The sequence below is a fragment of the Canis aureus genome, chromosome 1, assembly GCF_053574225.1.
Source record: "Canis aureus isolate CA01 chromosome 1, VMU_Caureus_v.1.0, whole genome shotgun sequence".
Lineage (NCBI taxonomy): Eukaryota > Metazoa > Chordata > Mammalia > Carnivora > Canidae > Canis > Canis aureus.
The window spans coordinates 104,214,097-104,232,103 of NC_135611.1; the positions used below are offsets into that span (position 1 = coordinate 104,214,097).

At 43.7% G+C, this 18,007-nt stretch overlaps 1 protein-coding gene and 2 pseudogenes across 1 annotated transcript; 2 read left to right on the forward strand and 1 right to left on the reverse strand.

Annotated features, from left to right (window-relative positions):
- The first annotated feature begins 7,606 nt into the window (after positions 1-7,606).
- LOC144307347 (arginine-fifty homeobox-like) lies at positions 7,607-10,863 on the forward strand. Its single transcript, XM_077887408.1, has 3 exons — positions 7,607-7,625; positions 9,211-9,362; positions 10,371-10,863. The coding sequence occupies exons 1-3, from the start codon at positions 7,607-7,609 to the stop codon at positions 10,731-10,733; spliced, it is 534 nt and encodes a 177-aa protein (XP_077743534.1). The 3' UTR covers positions 10,734-10,863.
- Positions 10,864-11,839: 976 nt separating this feature from the next.
- Positions 11,840-11,921, reverse strand: LOC144289602 (U4 spliceosomal RNA; annotated as a pseudogene).
- A 3,944-nt stretch (positions 11,922-15,865) lies between these two features.
- LOC144291727 (large ribosomal subunit protein eL32 pseudogene) lies at positions 15,866-16,342 on the forward strand (annotated as a pseudogene).
- Positions 16,343-18,007: the final 1,665 nt, after the last annotated feature.

Below are 18,007 nucleotides of genomic sequence, written 5' to 3' on the forward strand. Positions count from 1 at the left end.
GTCCAGAGCCTTTTTTTTTTAGTGTGGTGAAAAACACACAACTTTAAATTGCCATCTTAACCACTTTTAAGTGTACAGCTCACTGGTGTTCGGCTCATTCACATGGTTGTGCAGCAGATCTCCAGAACTTTTATCTCTTAAAACTGATTCTATACCCATTACACATGAACTCCTTCCTTCCCCCAACTCTTGGCAACCAATCTTCTAGTTTCTGTTTCTATGATTTTCATGATTTTAATTTTTGAGGAACCTGCATACTGTTTTCCATAATAGGTGCAGAGTTCCAAATGTCTACCAACAGTATGATAGGTGGGTCTTTTTTTGGCAGGGGGAGCAGGTCTTTATATTTTTAATTTCCAAGCAATTCTTAGCAATCTACTTTTGAGAAATACATGCTCATATTTACAAAGAGTCACATAAATTTAAGTTCACATGAGGATCCATGTAAGCAGATTTGTGGCAATAACCTAAATGTCCATGTGTAGAGTTTTGGTAACTTATATCATGGCATATTTCTTTTTTTTTTCATGGCATATTTCTATTGTGGAGTAGATGTGGCTCTTAAAGTCTGGTGCTCCAGATTTATTTTTAAGAAGAATATTAGTTGCTAAACAAGATGTAGAGCATGATAAAATTTGTACTTAAGTTTGCTTCATTAAAAATTTTTTTTTGTTTGAGGATTTTAGATTATTCAACAGTTGCAAAAATAGTATCAGACTTGTAGACTCCTCTTTCAGCTTTTCCTGATATTATGATCTTTCAATTTTTAAATTTTTAAAAATATTTTATTTTATTTTTTCGAGATTTTATTTATTTATTCATGAGAGACACAGAGAGGGAGGCAGAGACATAGGCAGAGGGAGAAGCAGGCTCCCTGCAAGGAGCCCAATGGGGGGCTCGCTCCCAGGCCCCTGGGATCATGCCCTGAGCCAAAAGCAGATGCTCAACCACTGAGCCACCCAGGTGTCCCTAAGATTTTATTTATTTTTATTTTAAAAGATTTTATTTATTTATTCATGAGAGACACACAGAGAAAGAGGCAGAGACACGGGCAGAGGGAGAAGCAGGCTCCATGCAGGAAACCCCACATGGGACTCGATCCTGGGTCTCCAGGATCACACCCTGGGCCAAAGGTGGTGCTAAACCACTGAGCCACCTGCCCTAAGATTTTATTTTTACGTAATCTCTACACCCAGAGTGGGGCTCAGACTCATATCCTTGATATCAAGAGTCACATGCTTTAGCAACTGAGCTAGCCACGTGCCCCACTATCTTTTATAAACATAGTACAATTATCAAACTAGAAATTTCACACTGGATCAATACTATTAACTAAGGTACAGACTTTCTTTTAATTTGCCAGTTTTCCCAATAATGTCATTCTCCTTTCTTGGTAAGAAGGCACAGAAATGGTGTGCGTCCTTCTCAGGGCATAATGGCCAAGGGTATGTGATGTTGATAAATCTTACTACTGGTGATCTCTTGGCTAAGATGGTTGCTACTGAGCTTTTCCACTGATCATTACTACTTTTCTTTCTTTCTTTCTTTCTTTCTTTCTTTCTTTCTTTCTTTCTTTTTTTTTTTTTTTAGACTATATTTATTTATTCATGAGAGAGAGAGAGAGAGAGAGAGAGGCAGAGACACAGGCAGAGGGAGAAGCAGGCTCCATGCAGGAGGAAGCCCAATGTGGGACTCAATCCCGGAACTCCAGGATCACACCCTGGGCCAAAGGCAGGGCGCTAAACCGCTGAGCCACCCAGGGATTCCCCCCTACTTTTCCTTTTCAATGAAAAACATTTGTTAGAGGATATGTTGTGAGACTGAACATCTTGCTTCTCCTCAAAAATTTGCTCATTGAGTGTAAAATTTATTGATGAATCTTGTTCACAAAAATCATTCCTATGCTGATTTGTATTTCCCTCATTCTCTTTATATTTATTCACTGGAATCTTCTGTAAGGAATAAGCATCCTTGAGATAGGGATTCTACTTTCATTTCTTTTTTTAAGTTTTTTTTTTTTTTAAGATTTTTATTTATTTATTTATTTATTTTTTAATTTTATTTATTTATGATAGTCACATAGAGAGAGAGAGAGAGAGAGAGAGAGGCAGAGACATAGGCAGAGGGAGAAGCAGGCTCCATGCACCGGGAGCCCGAGGTGGGATTCGATCCGGGGTTTCCAGGATCACGCCCTGGGCCAAAGGCAGGCGCCAAACCGCTGCGCCACCCAGGGATCCCTCTTTTTTTAAGTTTTTTATTTAAGTTATCACCACACCCAATGTGGGGCTTAAACTCATGACCTTGAGATCAAGAGTTGTATGTTCTTCTGGCTGAGCCATCCAGGTGCCCCCTTCTATTCCCATTTTAAATTAAGATCTAAAGAATAAAAAAAAAAAAAAAAAAAAAAGGCTTCCTTTCCATTCAAACTTATATATATATTCAATAGTTTAAAGGAAACATGAATATATAGTGGCATTCAAGAATGGAAACGTACTTAAATAAATTCAAAATTACTTCTTGAAACTCATATAGACACTTTTTAAAAGATATTTCTTTTAAGGTAACATGGCACAGAAGAATTTGCCAGATCTTTCTCTGAACATTTACAATGTCTTTTGTTTTTCTATGTAAAAAGAATATTTGTGTTGTTGATTTGAATTTTTTTTCTTTTCTTTTTCACCAGAAAATCCAGTTGAGCTTTCTTCATTCTTCGGCAGCCTAGAGCACCTTAGAATGAATGTGCCATATTTTAGAAACACTTCTTAGAGGTAAGCACTTAGAGTAGTTTCTTTCTTTTTTTTTTTTTTTTTAAGTAAGCCCTACCCCCAACATGGCTTGAACCAACAATCCGGAGACTAACAGTTGCATGCTCCACTGAGTGAGCCAGCCAGGTGCTTCTGATGTTTTGTTACTACAAACAGATGTTTTATTACTGTGAACATGCTCTTCTACACATGTGCATCAGTACAGGGGCGGGAGCTGGCAGGGAGTACAGAAGGTACATGCATATTTTTAAAGAGCAGGGGGAGGACTTGGCAGTGAACAGAACTCAGTGGGTGACATGTAGCCACAAAAGATTTTGGTCCTTACTTTGTGATGGGCAAATAAAACTAGCCCCTTTAGACATAGTCAATGTATAAAAAATTAAATAATATCACTATATCAACAAGTGAATCTCATGTCCACCAAATGTATATTTGTATTATGTATACATGCAAAGAGATATGAGCGGTGGATTTTTACGATTAAATTTCTCCTTTCTGGATGGCTGGGTGGCTCAGCAGTTGAGCATTTGCCTTTGGCTCAGGGCATGATCCCAGAGTCCTGGGATCGAGTTCCACATCCGGCTTCCTACATGGAGCCTGCTTCTCCCTCTGCCTATGTCTCTGCCTCTTTCTCTCTCTCTCGTGTCTCTCATGAATAAATAAATAAATAACATATTTTTAAAAAATAAATAAATTTCTCCTTTCATCAAGTTAAATGCATTGTAATATAGAACCAGCATCATTAAGTATAATTATCACTATTATGAAAACCACATCATTATTATGAAAGCGTGCAGTTTCCCACCAACCTTTATCCCATTTTTTAAAAATTTTTATTTATTTATGATAGTCACAGAGAGAGAGAGAGAGAGAGGCAGAGACACAGGCAGAGGGAGAAGCAGGCTCCATGCACCGGGAGCCCGACGTGGGATTCGATTCCGGGTCTCCAGGATCGCGCCCTGGGCCAAAGGCAGGCGCCAAACCGCTGCGCCACCCAGGGATCCCCTCATTTTTTATTATAAAGCAAATCCTTACAACTTTTTAGTTTCTCTGTAGTATGCTTCTATTTCTATTTCTTCATTTTCTATTGATTCCTCATGCCTTCTTCCCAAACCTTAATGAATCTCCCCCCACCTGCACTCACATTTCCTCTCTGTCCTCCTGGGAGTATAATATAATTTTGTCTGGATTAACATTTATTGTCTACCTATGCAAACTTTAATCACTGCTAAGGAACTTTGCACCCTATGATTATTTTCATTTTGAGAGCACAACATTATTGTTTTCTCTGAAGTTAACCATCCTTTTGTTTGTTTAATTTTCTTTTTTTTTTTTTTAAGATTTTATTTATTTATTCATGAGAGACACATACACAGAGAGATAGAGAGAGAGAGGTAGAGACACAGGCAGAGGGCGATGCAGGCTCCATGCACCGGGAGCCCGACGTGGGAGTCGATCCCAGGTCTCCAGGATCACACCCTGAGCTGAAGGCAGGCGCTAAACCGCTGCGCCACCCAGGGATCCCTTGACCAAGGTTATGATTGATTGATTGATTGATTGATTGTCACACACAGAGAGAGAGAGAGGCAGAGACATAGGCAGAGGGAGAAGCAGGCTCCATGCACCGGGAGCCCGACGTGGGACTCGATCCCGGGTCTCCAGGATCGCGCCCTGGGCCAAAGGCAGGCGCTAAACCGCTGCGCCACCCAGGGATCCCGATCTTCTTTTTTTTTTTTTTTTTTAAAGAGGTTTCTTTTTAATTTAATTTAATTTAATTTAATTTATTTATTTTATTATTTATTTATTTATTCATGATAGACATAGAGAGAGAGGGAGGCAGAGACACAGGCAGAGGGAGAAACAGGCTCCATGCAGGGAGCCCGACGTGAGACTCGATCCCGAGACTCCAGGATCACGCCCTGAGCCCACGGCTGGCGCTGAACCTCTGAGCCACCCAGGGATCCCAAGATTATGATCTTTGCTATCTCATGTACTGCATACCCTTCAGTTCAGATGGTCATGGCCATGGGGAGTTTCATGAACAATTCAGCCTTCGTTTATGTTAAGACAAGAGTCAGCGTCACTCACAAAGAGATCACCTAAACCCAACTGAAGCTTGTGTTGAAAATATGCAGAAGATCCAGCGGTTGGCATTTGCAACCCTTTGGGATCCAGCAGACACCAAAGGCACTCTAGGGATCTGTACGTACCACAGGAAATCAGCAGGCCTTTGGAAGTTACCAAGGTGTTTTCTATCTGAACTAGCCAGTGACCCCAAACTCTTCAGACTTCATAATACACTATGAATCTGGGGTACCTGAGTGGCTCTGTCTGTTACACAGTTGTCTTCAGCTCAGGTCATGCATGAGCCCTGCATTGGGTTCCCTGCCAGTGGGGAGGGAATCTTGCTTCTCCTTCTCCCTCTGCTGCTCACCTCGATTGTGCTCTCTCTAAAATAGATAGGTGGAATCTTAAAAAAACAAAACAAAACTATGAACCTGCTTTGAAGATTTTGCTAAAAGGCATGAAGATGCCTTAAGAAAAAAACGGGCTGGTTCAGTTGGTAGGGCATGCAACTCTTGATCTTGGGGTTGAGTTCAAGCTCCATGTTGGGTGTAGAGCTTACATAAAAAAAGTTAAAAAAAAAAAAAAAAAAGTAAAACAAACAATAGCTTGACTGGGCCAGATCATAAGTAGTAAAAAAGGGACATGAAGAGAAACTATCACTGCCTTAAAGGGGTTCTCACAGCCTCTGAAACAGATTCCTTAGTCATGCAAGGTCACCTGCCAGAGACTGCTTCAGTCCAATGAACCTGTGCAAAGGGGATCTCTAAAGCAGATGCACTTTTTGCCTCATTCATTTGAGAAGAGCAATGTGTTCAACACTAAGCATGAAAAGAAGTTAAGATCTATTGAAAAGACTCGGGAACTTAATTCTGGAAATCCTAGCATTTTACTGCCCACTGAAGAACGTTAACGGCCAACACAGTATCAGGTGTGGATCACACAAGTCTGAGAATCATGATTTCTAATGTGCTGGTAAGATACTGCCCTCCTGTTTGTTTGTTTGTTTATTTATTTATTTATTTATTTATTTATTTATTTATTTTTGCCCTCCTGTTTAAAGGCATTTTAACAACTCACAGGTAATGATTCACTGTGTTTAGCATTACTAATACCATAGCTAACATTAAATTTAAGTTTATATATTTTTAATTTATATTACCTTTATGGATTAATTTTGGAAACTTTTAAAACATAATGATGCTTATTTTAAAAGTGTTTTAAATGTGAGAATGCTCACACTGAAAAGAAAAAGACAAAGATCTACAGTTACTGAATAAGAGCATAGAAAAAGGCACCAAAAAACATATTAGAAATAAAAAGAGATCTCCTTTGGCTGCATGCAAAAAATAGAAAAATTAGACAACTTTCTATAAAAAATATTAATGACCACACACACAAAAGGAGGAAAAATACCAATGACCACATTGACTGACCTATAATGAATGACCAGGGTGTCAACAAACTTTCTCTATAAGGAGGCAGGTAGTATTTTCCATTTTATGGACCAGGACTATCTACAGAATGTAAACTTTTGGGGGATCCCTGGGTGGCTCAGCCGTTGAACGTCTGCCTTGGGCCCAGGGTGTCATCCTGGAGACCTGGGATCAAGTCCCACATTGGGCTCCCTGCATGGAACCTGCTTCTCCCTCTGCCTGCGTCTCTGCCTCTCTCTCTCTCTGTATCTCTCATGAATAAAAAAAAGAAGAAGAATGTAAACTTTGGCCAATGGGCTGTAGGCTGTCAGTCCTTCCAAGTTCTTAACTGAACTCAAACCTTGCATTTTTAAGAATAATTGAGGCCACACAGTACAACAAAGCCTCCCCTCAACCTATCTACCCCTTTCCTAATCCTCATGATGGCTAGATAGTATCATTGACTCAAAAAAGAGAAAAATCAGGCCAAACCTCATGAGCTTGAGGTCACCTGGATATCAAATTTTTAAACATATGTAAAAGATTATGGGCAGACACATTTTGAATACAAAGTAAATTCAATAAAATTTTGCTTCAGGCCAGTGATGATTAACAAAAGTTACAATATAACATTTAACCTAATAACTGTTAAGGGGCACATTAGCAGCCTAAGACTGGTTTTGTATTATTAAATATATATATGTCCTCAATGACAGAACAAGGTAATTGCTAACAATAAGGCAGGACTTAACAATAGATTCAGAGATATTTTTGAAATACTTCAAAATCAAATATTAGCACAAATATCAGATTAGATGAGGGTTTCCCACCTCAGGTATTAGTGCATTGGGGGTTGGATAATCTTCTGTTGTAGGGGACAGTCCTCTGCATGCTTAGTAGCATCTCTGGCTTCTGCCTTCTACATTTGTAGGATTTCTCTTTCTCCCCACTCAGTTATAACAATCAAAAACGTCTCTAGAGTTACTCCTGTAAAACCATCTCATCTTGTGCTAGCATCATGAGGAAATCCAGCCAAACTGGCCTTCCATTTATACATGTATTAGTAAATACTCTACTCTTAGTAAATACTGTTCTCTACTGTACTGGGGCACTACTAATGTGGCCATTGGCTGGGGCTACACTGTACCCTAGTATTCTTTATGGGGCCAGGGCTCTGGAAGCTTTTATTGAGTGGATAGAAGGTAGATACTGGGGCGCGGCCTTTCAGAAAGGGCAGTGGGGCGGGGGGAGATCTGGTGAGATGCAGAACAAGGTGGGATTTATATCCTTTGTATTCCCACTCAGGGAACATAAGAGGACAACAGCAGGACTAAGGAAAGATTCCATACAACCCAAGCAGAAATGGCGGACCAACAAGCAGGTAAGGTGGGGGTGGACACAAAGGGCCCTAATTCCTATTGTTTGCCAATTACAGTGATGGAAACACTCCCAAAGTAGTGGATTGTAGGCTGCCCAATGCACTGAGATTTGCAAAGCACCTGAAAATTTAATAATTGCAAGCCAGTATAAGTTGACTTGAGGGATCCCTGGGTGGCACAGCGGTTTAGCGCCTGCCTTTGGCCCAGGGCGCGATCCTGGAGACCCGAGATCGAATCCCACGTCAGGCTCCCGGTGCATGGAGCCTGCTTCGCCCTCTGCCTATGTCTCTGCCCCCTCTCTCTCTCTGTGACTATCATAAAAAAATAAAAAATAATAAAAAAAAATTAAAAAAATAATAAGTTGACTTGAGCTTATCACTCAAAGGTAATGGGTTCTCAGCATTGGTTGGGAAGCTATCACTTTTTTTCCATCTGGAATAGTTTATTATATCATGGAATTATCATTCCTTAAACATTAGTAGACCTTACCCATTTTATCTCCCCATGTAATATTTTGGGTGGAACTGTATTAAGATTTTATTTATTGGGGGATCCCTGGGTGGTTCAGTGGTTTAGCGCCTGCCTTCAGCCCAGGATGTGATCCTGGAGTCCCGGGATTGAGTCCCGTGTCAGGCTCCCTGCATGGAGCCTGCTTCTCCCTCTGTCTGTGTCACTGCCTCTCTCTGTGTGTGTCTCTCATGACTAAAAAAATTAAATCTTAAAAAAACAAGATTTTATTTACTTATTTGACAGTGAGAAAGAGAGTGAGTATGTGCATGTGCACAAACAGGGGGAGAGGGAGAAGCAGGCTCTCTGCTGAGCAAGGAGCCCAACATGGGGCTCGATCCCAGAACCCTGAAATCATGACTTAAGCTGAAGGCAGATGCTTAACTGAGTCACCTGAGCACCTCTGTTTTTCTTTTTCTTTTTTTTTTTTTTTTTAAAGATTTTATTTATTTATTTATTCATGAAAGACTGAGAGACAGAGAGAGCCAGAAACAAAGGCAGAGGGAGAAGCAGGCTCCATGCACTGGGAGCCCGACGTGGGATTCGATTCCGGGTCTCCAGGATCGCGCCCTGGGCCAAAGGCAGGCGCTAAACCGCTGCGCCACCCAGGGATCCCTCTGTTTTTCTTTTGAGGTTAATAAAGCCTCAGAGTCATACTGTTTGGCTGAATTTGGTAAATGTACATTCTCTTAGAACAAAGAGCTCTTCTCCTGATTACCAAATTGCACTTCCTTCTGTGTGGACTCAATGATCTAGGAGACTGGTAACGATTCCAGTTCCTAGCTGGGACTGTTGGCATCCCAGATTAAGTGGGGGATAGAATGACACCCAGAGGCACATGGCTTCCTTGAGTCAAAAATGAAGAACAAACTGTGGAAGGGACATCAGTTTTCAGCAGTGGGAGAAGGTAGACACAGTGCTGAAGAAAATGGTCTCTGCTTGCTTAGAACAGATTTTCTAGGTAGTACGAGTCAGAGCTGAGCGGAAGACAAAGTGCCAGCGTGACAGAGAGAGGGCCCCTGGGACTCAGGTATGGAGAGATGGCGGGTTCAGGCTAACCATGTGTCCCCCTCTCCTCAGCCAAACCAAAGAAGAGAAGCCGGGAGCGTACTTCATTCACCTCCTATCAGAAGGCAGAGCTGGAAGCTCTATTTAATCTGACTCAGTTTCCGGATTATGTCACCCAGGAGTTGCTGGCATCAAAAATCCATTTACAATACACCGTAGTACAGGTCAGACTCCCTGGGGGTGTGCCAAGCTTGTCCTGTGCTCCCCAGATCCTTCTCCCTCACCCTTCCCTTTGCCTCATGACCAAATAATCATGACTAATCCGCCTTAATGGAGCATAAAGTGTCAATAACCTGATGCTTGTGCTAGACTCTCATTTTACACAGTAGATAAACCAAGGCACATAATGGCATGGTAACTTCCCCAGGGTTTCAAGCCCACTAAGTTGTCAAGATGGAATTCTTCTGCATGTGGAGCACTTGTCTTAAACCATGTCTTTTTTTTTTTTTTTAAGATTTTATTTTATTTACTCATGAGAGATACAGAGCGAGAGAGAGAGGCAGAGACACAGGCAGAGGAAGATGCAGGCCCCATGCAGGAAGCCCGACATGGGACTCGATCCAGGGTCTCCAGGATCACACCGTGGGCTGCAGGCGGTGCTAAACTGCTGCGCCATCGGGGCTGCCCTAAACCATGTCTTTTATACAAAACCCCAAAGACAAGAAGGACCATCCTTTAGAGTTGGACACGCCATTGGTTGCTGAAGCTCATTCCCGGGCAGTGAGGGCACTAGGCCAGCCAGAGGCCTCTGGCTAGAATCATACCGAGGCCATTTCAGATCCCATCTGGAACCATCAGAGAGGCTACCAAAGATAACTTCTCAAGGACCTCCTTGGCCAGACTCCATACTCTATTCTGTCCTATGGAGCCCTGACCCTTTATCCTACAGAGAGCTCATGGCATTTGGCCAAGTCCTCCCCACTCCTGCTCTGGGGTCCAGGCCCTACCTCATCCCTTTCTTCTTTTTCTATCCTGGCCACCTTCAGTTTCCTGGAACCCCTGGCCATGGGTGAGAAACAGCTCCTTCCCTGCCTCGGGTACAATAGACAGAAGCCTCTTTGCCTCCCCAAGGAAGCCTGGTTCTCAAGGAAGATGAATGGCCGCCATCCCAGGTCCTTTTCACTTTATGGGCTCACACCCCCGCCCCCTAATCTCCCCTCTTCACTCCACAGGTCTGGTTTAAGAACCGTCGAGTTAAATGGAGAAAGAGCATCCAGAAAGAACAAGAAGCAGGGCTTCCATCCCTGGCCCCTGCGGCCAAGAGGAAGAGAGCCCTAGAACACAGACACCTTGTCAACAGCAGGCCCATTCTCCCCAGACTTTCCCACCCCCCAGAGGCAGGCCCTGGAAACCCAGATGGGGCTTCTCAACAATGTGACCCTGAGCTAGACAAGCTGGTGGCCACAGTGCCTGCTTTGTCCACTGCGCCTTATGACATAAGCCAGGTCATGGAAGCCTATGGGTGTCTGGAAGAGGAGGAGAGTTCTAACACGTTTACTTGTCTTTATCAATACCTCTCCCCATCTGACAGCTAGCTGGAGCCAGAGTACCCACTAACTGGTCCGGTCCTAGTTGCTCTGCCTCCCTAAGGCTAATGATCCTTATAGCACAGGACCAAGCTGAAATTCCAAAGAGCTACCAGATGGTTAAGCCCGTAGATTTCGAAAGTTACGGTTTTAGGGACACCTGGGTGGTTTAGTTGGTTAAGCATCTGCCTTTGGCTCAGATCATGATCCCTGGGTCCTGGGATTGAGCCTCATGTGGGGCTCCCTGCTCAGCTGCAGAGTCTGATTCTCCCTCTGTCTCTGTCCCTCACTCCTGCTCATGCTTTCCAACTCAAAAAATAAAATAAAATAAAATAAAATAAAATAAAATAAAATAAAATAAAATAAAATAAAAATATGGTTTTGGGTCGTACCAGAATTTCCAGGGGGATCTCTCCACCTTTTCTTCTCTCACTCCTGTTTTGCTACAGGTATGCTTCCATGTCTAAGGTTATAGGTTAGAGACAGTCATTTTTCTATTTTTCATAGTAGGGAAAACACTGCTGAAATCAGAACCCTTTATTTTTTATTTTCTAAATATTTTATTTATTTATTCATGAGAGAGACAGAGAGAGAGAGGCAGAGACAAAGCAAGAGGAGAAGCAGGCCCCATGCAGGGAACCTGATATGGGACTTGATCTAGGCCTCTGGGGTCACTTGATGAGCCAAAGGCAAACACTCAACCGCTGAGCCACCCAGACGGGCCAATCAGAGCCCTTTAGATCCAATCTGTCATACTTATTTTCCTATAAGAAGAAACTGTCTGCATATCAGGGTAGCACATTTGCAAATAAAATTGGCTTTTGCCACTGATTCTCTGAGTTGGTTTTCTTCTCTGTAACGTGGGGATGTAATGAACCTTGTCACAGAAGGTTGTTGGGAGAGGCCTGTCAGACTTCAGACTGTGTTCCTTCCTAAGAGGGCTCCTCCTCTATCAAGTATATTACACTTTGTCTATAGTGTGTATTGCCAGCATTTTCTACCAGATTGCGAGCTGGCACTTTGTTTACATTCCAAGGCATGCAAAAATTTAAAAAATTTACTTATTAATTGTGGTAAAATATATAAAACCATCTTAGCCATTTTTATTTTTATTTTTTATTTTTAGCCATTTTTAATTAGCAATAATCGCGCCTCAGATAAACCTCATTGGCTACGATATTGCCACTGCGCAAAGTTCTTAGCCATTTTTAAAATTAATTTTTATTTATTTTATTTTTTAAATTAATTTTTAAAACATCATCTTTACACCTGCTGTGGGGCTCCAACTTATGACCTTGAGATCAGGAATTGGATGCTCTACAGACTGAGCCAGACAGGCACCCCCCCATCTTAAACCACTTCTAAGTGTACAGTTCAGTGTGTTAAGTACTTCACATTGTTAGGCAGCCTGCTTTCAAACCTCTTTTAATCTTGCAAAACTAAACCTATGCATTAAAAAGCAACCTCCATTTCTCCTTCCCCAGCCCAGCCCCTGGTGCCCACCATTCTACTTTGCCTCCATGGATGACGACTCTAGGTACCACGCAGAAGTAGAATCATAAAGTCCTTGTTCTTTTGTGAATGGCTTATACCACTGAGCCTTTCCACAGGATTCATCCCTGTTATAATATGTGTCACAATTTCCTTCCTTTTTAAGTTTTTGTGGCCTGTTGAGTCATACTTAGAAACTTCACCTACCTCCAGTAAATACAGGAATTTGCCTTTTGCCCATGTTTTCTTCTTGTGCATTTGTAGTTTTCTTTTTTCTTTTTTTTTTAATTTATTTTGTTCATGAGAGACACAGAGAGGCAGATACACAGGCAGAGAGAAGCAAGCTCCCTGCAGGGAGCCCGATATGGGACTGGATTCTGCGACCCCAGGGGGCCAAAGGCAGGCACTAAACCGCTGAGCCACCCGGGATCCCCCATTTCTGGTTTTCTTATTTTACATTTAGATCCCTGATCTATTTGGAATTTATATCTTGTGTATAGTGTAAAGGACTAATGCTATTTTTTCAAATGGCTAACCAGCTGTCCAAGCATCATTTGTTTAAAAGCTCACATCTGGGTGTGGCTAAACTAGACAGATACATGCAAAATAATGAAATTGGATCACTACTTTACACCATATTAAAAAATGAACTCAAAATGTATTAATGGGAGCACTGGGTCGCTCAGTGGTTGAGCATCTGCCTTTGGCTCAGGTCGTGATCTCAGCATCCTGGGATCAAGACCCCATCTTGTTCCTCTAGGGGAGCCTGTTTCTACCTCTGCCTCTCTCTGGGTGTCTCTCGAATAAATAAATAAAATATTTTAAAAAATGGATTAATGACCTGAAACCATAAAACTCCTATTAGAAAGCAGAGGGTCAGCTACTTGACATTGTTTTGTCAATAATTTTTTTGGATTTGATGCCAAGAGCAAAGGCAACAAAAGCAAAAACAAACAAGTAAAACTACATCAAATCAAAAGCTGCTCGAGCAAAGGGAACCATCAATAGAATAAGAAGGTGACCTATCAAATGGGAGCAAATAATTCCAAAGCCTCTCAAGAACTCTTACAACTCAATAGCAAAAAAAAAAAAAAAAAAAAAGTTAAAGAGAAAAATAAAAAAAAGAAAAAACAAAACCCAGTTTAATTAAAAAAATGGGAAGTGGGTCTGAAGAGATATTTTTCCAAAAGAAACACACAGTTGGCCAATAGGTATATGAAAAGGTGCTCAGCATCACTCATCATTGGGGAAGCGCAAGTCAAAGCCACAGCGAGATAGCACCTCACACCTGTCAGCGTGAATGGCTGTTATCACACAAGAAATAAGGAGTACTGGCAAGGATGTAGAGAAAAAGGAACCCTCGTGCATTGTTGGTGGGAATGCAAACTGGTGCAGCCATTGTGGAAAACAGTATGGAGGTTCTTGAAGAAATTAAAGATAGAGGGGCACCTGGAAGGCTCAGCAGTTGAGCGTCTGTCTGCCTTTGGCTCAGGTCATGATCCCAGGGTCCTGGGATCAAATCCCACATCAGGCTCCCCACAGGGAGCTTGCTTCTCCCTCTGCCTATGTCTCTGCCTCTCTCTGTGTCTCTCATGAATACATAAATCTCTCAAAAAAAAAAAGAAATTAAAAATAGAGCTACCCTATGATCCAGCAATTCCACTTCTGGGAATAAATTTGAACGAAATGAAAACACGATGTCATAAACTTATCTGTGCCCCCGTGTCCACTGCAGCATTATCTACATTAGCCGAGACACAGAAGCACCTGCATGTCCACTGATGGACAAATGGATAAAGAAAATGTGGTCCATATCCACGATGGTATGTTATCCTGCCATTTGCAGGATAATATCCCCCTTGAGGGACTGATGCCAAATAAAAGAAGTCATGAATGAATAGCATATGATTTTACTCATATGTAGCATCTAAGAAACCATGAACACATGGATACCAAGAACAGAATAGTGGTTAACAGAAGCAGTGGGGAGTGGGTGGAAAGGAATTGGATGAAGATGGTCAAAAGGTACAAACTTTCAGCTATAAAGTAAGTAAGTCCTGGGGCGCCTGGGTGGTTCAGTCAGGTGAGTGTCTGACTTGATTTCAGCTCAGGTCATGATCTCAAGGTTGTGATATCAAGCCCACAATCAGCCTTTATACTCAGCGGGGAGTCTGCTTGTTCCTCCCCCTCTGTTCCTTCTTCCCATACTCTCTCTAAAATCTTTTAAAAAGAGTTTATTTATTTATCTGAGAGAAGGAGAGAGTGAGCAAAGGGAGAGGGAGAAGCAGGCTCCCTGTCAAGCAGCAGGGCTCAATCCCAGGACCCTGGGACCATGACCTGAGCCAAAGGCAGATACTTAACCAACTAAGCCACCGAGCCACCCCAATAGATAAAATCTTAAAAAATAAAAGTAAATCCTGGGATATAATGTATAGCATGGTGACTATAATTTACAATGCTGTATGGTATATTTGAAAGTTGCTAAGAGAATAAATCCTAAAAGTTCTCATCACAAGCAAAAATATTTTTTGTAATTTTATATAAATATATATATATACTATCCTTGCATCTGTTTCTTTTTTTTTTTTTTTTCTTGCATCTGTTTCTATTCTGCCTCTGCACACACCAGTATCATGCTGTGTTCTCTGGAAAGTTGGTCCTTTTCTTTCTTTCTTTTTAAAGATTTTATTTATTTATTTAAGACAGAGAGAGCATACACAGAGGGTAAGGGAGAAGCAGACTCCCTACTGAGCAGGGAGCCCAGCGATGGGCTCGATCCCAGGACCCTGGGATCATGGGCTGAGCCACAGGCAGATGCTTAACCAACTGAACTACTCAAGTGCCCCAAGTCTGGTTCCTCCTAATAGCTTTTTTTCCCTCTGTATTTTCCTTGCTATTTAAATGAACAAGTTACTGATATCGATAACACCTGGGCAATATTACATGTCTCCAATGCAAGTTTAATATACTGGAGATAGATCTAGGAAGGATAAGAGACAAATTATGCTCTTGGGTTACTTAGAAGGCATAGAATGGCCAAACTACAAATTATAGGTAAGAAGGAGGAAAAAAAAGAACACATCTGAATCCCCAAACATTCCTTCTGAGCCTTTGTAGCAAGTGAGTACAGTCCGGGAAAAAAATGCATGGAAGAGATAAAAGAAAAAGTCCAGCCTAATTGTGAAAAATGCAGAAAGTATCCCAGCAGTTGAGAACCTGGAGTAGTTTAAGGAAGAGACTTACACATCAACATGCATCCAGATGGCTTTCTCAGGACTCCGGGCATCTAGGGGAGAAGCAGGTGCAAAGTAAGGGAGACCAATTCTTTGAGATTAAGTCTGGGAGGGAAAAAGAAGTAGAGGGAAAGCGTTAGGGTCCTGTAGAACAAACAGAAGTAAAAAAAAAAAAAAGAAAGAACAAACAGAAGTATACAAAAATCATCAGAGGATACAGAAACCCATCCCCCAAAACAGAATCTAGTAAAGAAACTGTCCTTTGCTGAGTTAACAGAATGGAGGTAGGGTAGGAAGCCAGCATCTCAGAAACAACCTACATCCACAAAATGAGAGGAAGAAGGACTCTTTATAAAATGCATGCTTACGTAATGATGATAGAAATTTGACTTTAGCCCTCTCTTCCTCGGTGCCACCTGCGGAGCTGGCAGCCATCGATTGCTGGGCATCATGGCTGCCCTCAGACCTCTGGTGAAGCCCAAGATCATTAAAAAGAGGACCAAGAAGTTCATCCAGCACCAGTCAGACCGATATGTCAAAATTAAGTGCAACTGGTGGAAACCCAGAGGCATTGACAATAGGGTACGCAGAAGATTCAAGGGCCAGATCTTGATGCCCAACACTGGTTACAGGGGCAACAAGAAAACAAAGCACATGCTGCTCAGTGGCTTCCAGAAGTTCCTAGTCCACAACTCAAGGAGCGTGATGTGCTGCTGATGTGCAACAAATCTTATTGTGCAAAGATTCTCACAATGTATCCTCCGAGAACCACAAAGCCGTTGTGGAAAGAGCAGCCCAGCTGGCCATCAGAGTCACCAATCCCAATGCCAGGCTGCGTAGCGAAGAAAATGAATAGACAGCTTATGTGCGTGTCATATTTGTGTTAATAAAACCATAAAACTACCAAAAAGTTTTTGACTTTATAAAATATATACTATGTAACAATCAAATTTAAAAACATGCTTATGAGTGGGACAAAGTTAGAGTTATAGTTGTCTTAGATTAGCCCAAGAAAATAATGTCATCACACCCCAGTAGCGGCGCCTGGCTGGCTGAATCAATAGAGCATGGGAAGGACTCTTGATCTCAGGATTGTGAGTTCGAGTCTCATGTTGGGCATAGACTTTTGTTTTATAGATTTATGTATTTTAGAGAAAGAGAGAGGTGGGAGGAGCAGAGGGAGAGAGAAACTCAAGCATCCCAGATGGAATCAGCCCCCCAGAATGTCAGCAGGTGGGGGGCATTTGTCTGGGGAGCAGACAATACTGGAGATCTCCACCCCAGCCCCTGCGTGTCTGCGTGTGGGAGCGATGCCTAGTCCTTTGTGCAGAACCACATTCTGGGGTTCTGTGGAGGGTCTGGGGCAACAGGTGGTTTGTGTCTAACTGAATGCAACGCAATGTTAACCCCAGGCACGGGTCACTGTTACACATGACACAGGACAGATTCCACCATAGAGGATTTACCTCACACTCAGATGATCTTCTTAGGGAGAGAGGTCCTGGAGGCGACACCCTGTTGGGTTAGAACAAACAGAGCAAAGTGCCTTGAGACCTACTGACTCCCTGTTGGAAGACCGTGGAAGACGTGGGGTGGTGGCAGGCACAAGAGAGGAGCAAGCAGGAGGGGGAGCCTTGCGTGGGGCTAGTCCTGGGGGAGCTCTGATCCCACCAGTTCATGGGGCCTAGTGTGCCCTACGGGCGCCTGAATTCCTGCTTGGACGGAGGGCTGCAGGGTGCAGAGCTCTGAGTGGAAGATATCAAGGCAGCGGTGCACCGGGACCCACTCAACCAGCGGGGTTTGGAGGGGCCTGAGGGCAGTGCGGGGCAAAGATGCCCATCCAGGAGTGAGGGCCCGAAGACGCCACAGAAGACTCCCCATTCCGTGGTCCGAGCAAACCAGCAGCAGAATTCAAATTGAGCCAACTTTCAACTGCTCAAGTTCCGACCTCTCAACAAGGGCTAGCTTCAGGGGCCAGAGTGGCTGGCCTGGAGTTGGCGAGTCTGGGGTGGGGGTGGGGGGGTAGGACCTTGAGGACGTGGTGGGGGGACTGCGCCAGGTGCCTGTAGGCGGGGGCTGGCAGGTGGGGGCGGGCCTGGCGGTGGAAGAGATGCGTGAGGACGCGCGAGGGGCAGCGGGGTGCTGCTGAGCACGTTTGCACTGCAGCTGCCACCGGCCACTGGGGTTGCAGGTGAGGGGTCCCTGGGTGGGGCGGGGCGGGGCGTCGCGGGCAGCGCTTGGATCCCGCCGGGCGTCCCCACATCCGGGGCGGGTAGACGCACGAGGAGTGGCGCTGGGGGGCGTGGGGACGGCGACAGGGACGCAAGCCGCGGGCGAAGGGGGCGTGTGTGGGGCGGGGATGGGCGGGAGCAGCGCGGGGACCTGACGCGCTAGGGCGCAGGTGAGCAGCCGGGCGAGGAGGCCGGCGCCGGGCAGGTGAGGGCAGGTGAGGGCAGGTGAGCGGGCGCTGAGGAGCCGGGCGGGGGCTGGCGTCGGAGCCTGAGGGGCGCGGGGGGCGGGGGGCGGCCGGGATGCTGGCGCCGCGGCCGGCGAGGGCCC

Excerpts from the sequence above, each read along its gene's own strand:
- LOC144307347 (XM_077887408.1), top strand. Across the intron at positions 9,363-10,370 it reads TACAATACACCGTAGTACAG|GTCTGGTTTAAGAACCGTCG; the intron begins GTCAGACTCCCT and ends TTCACTCCACAG.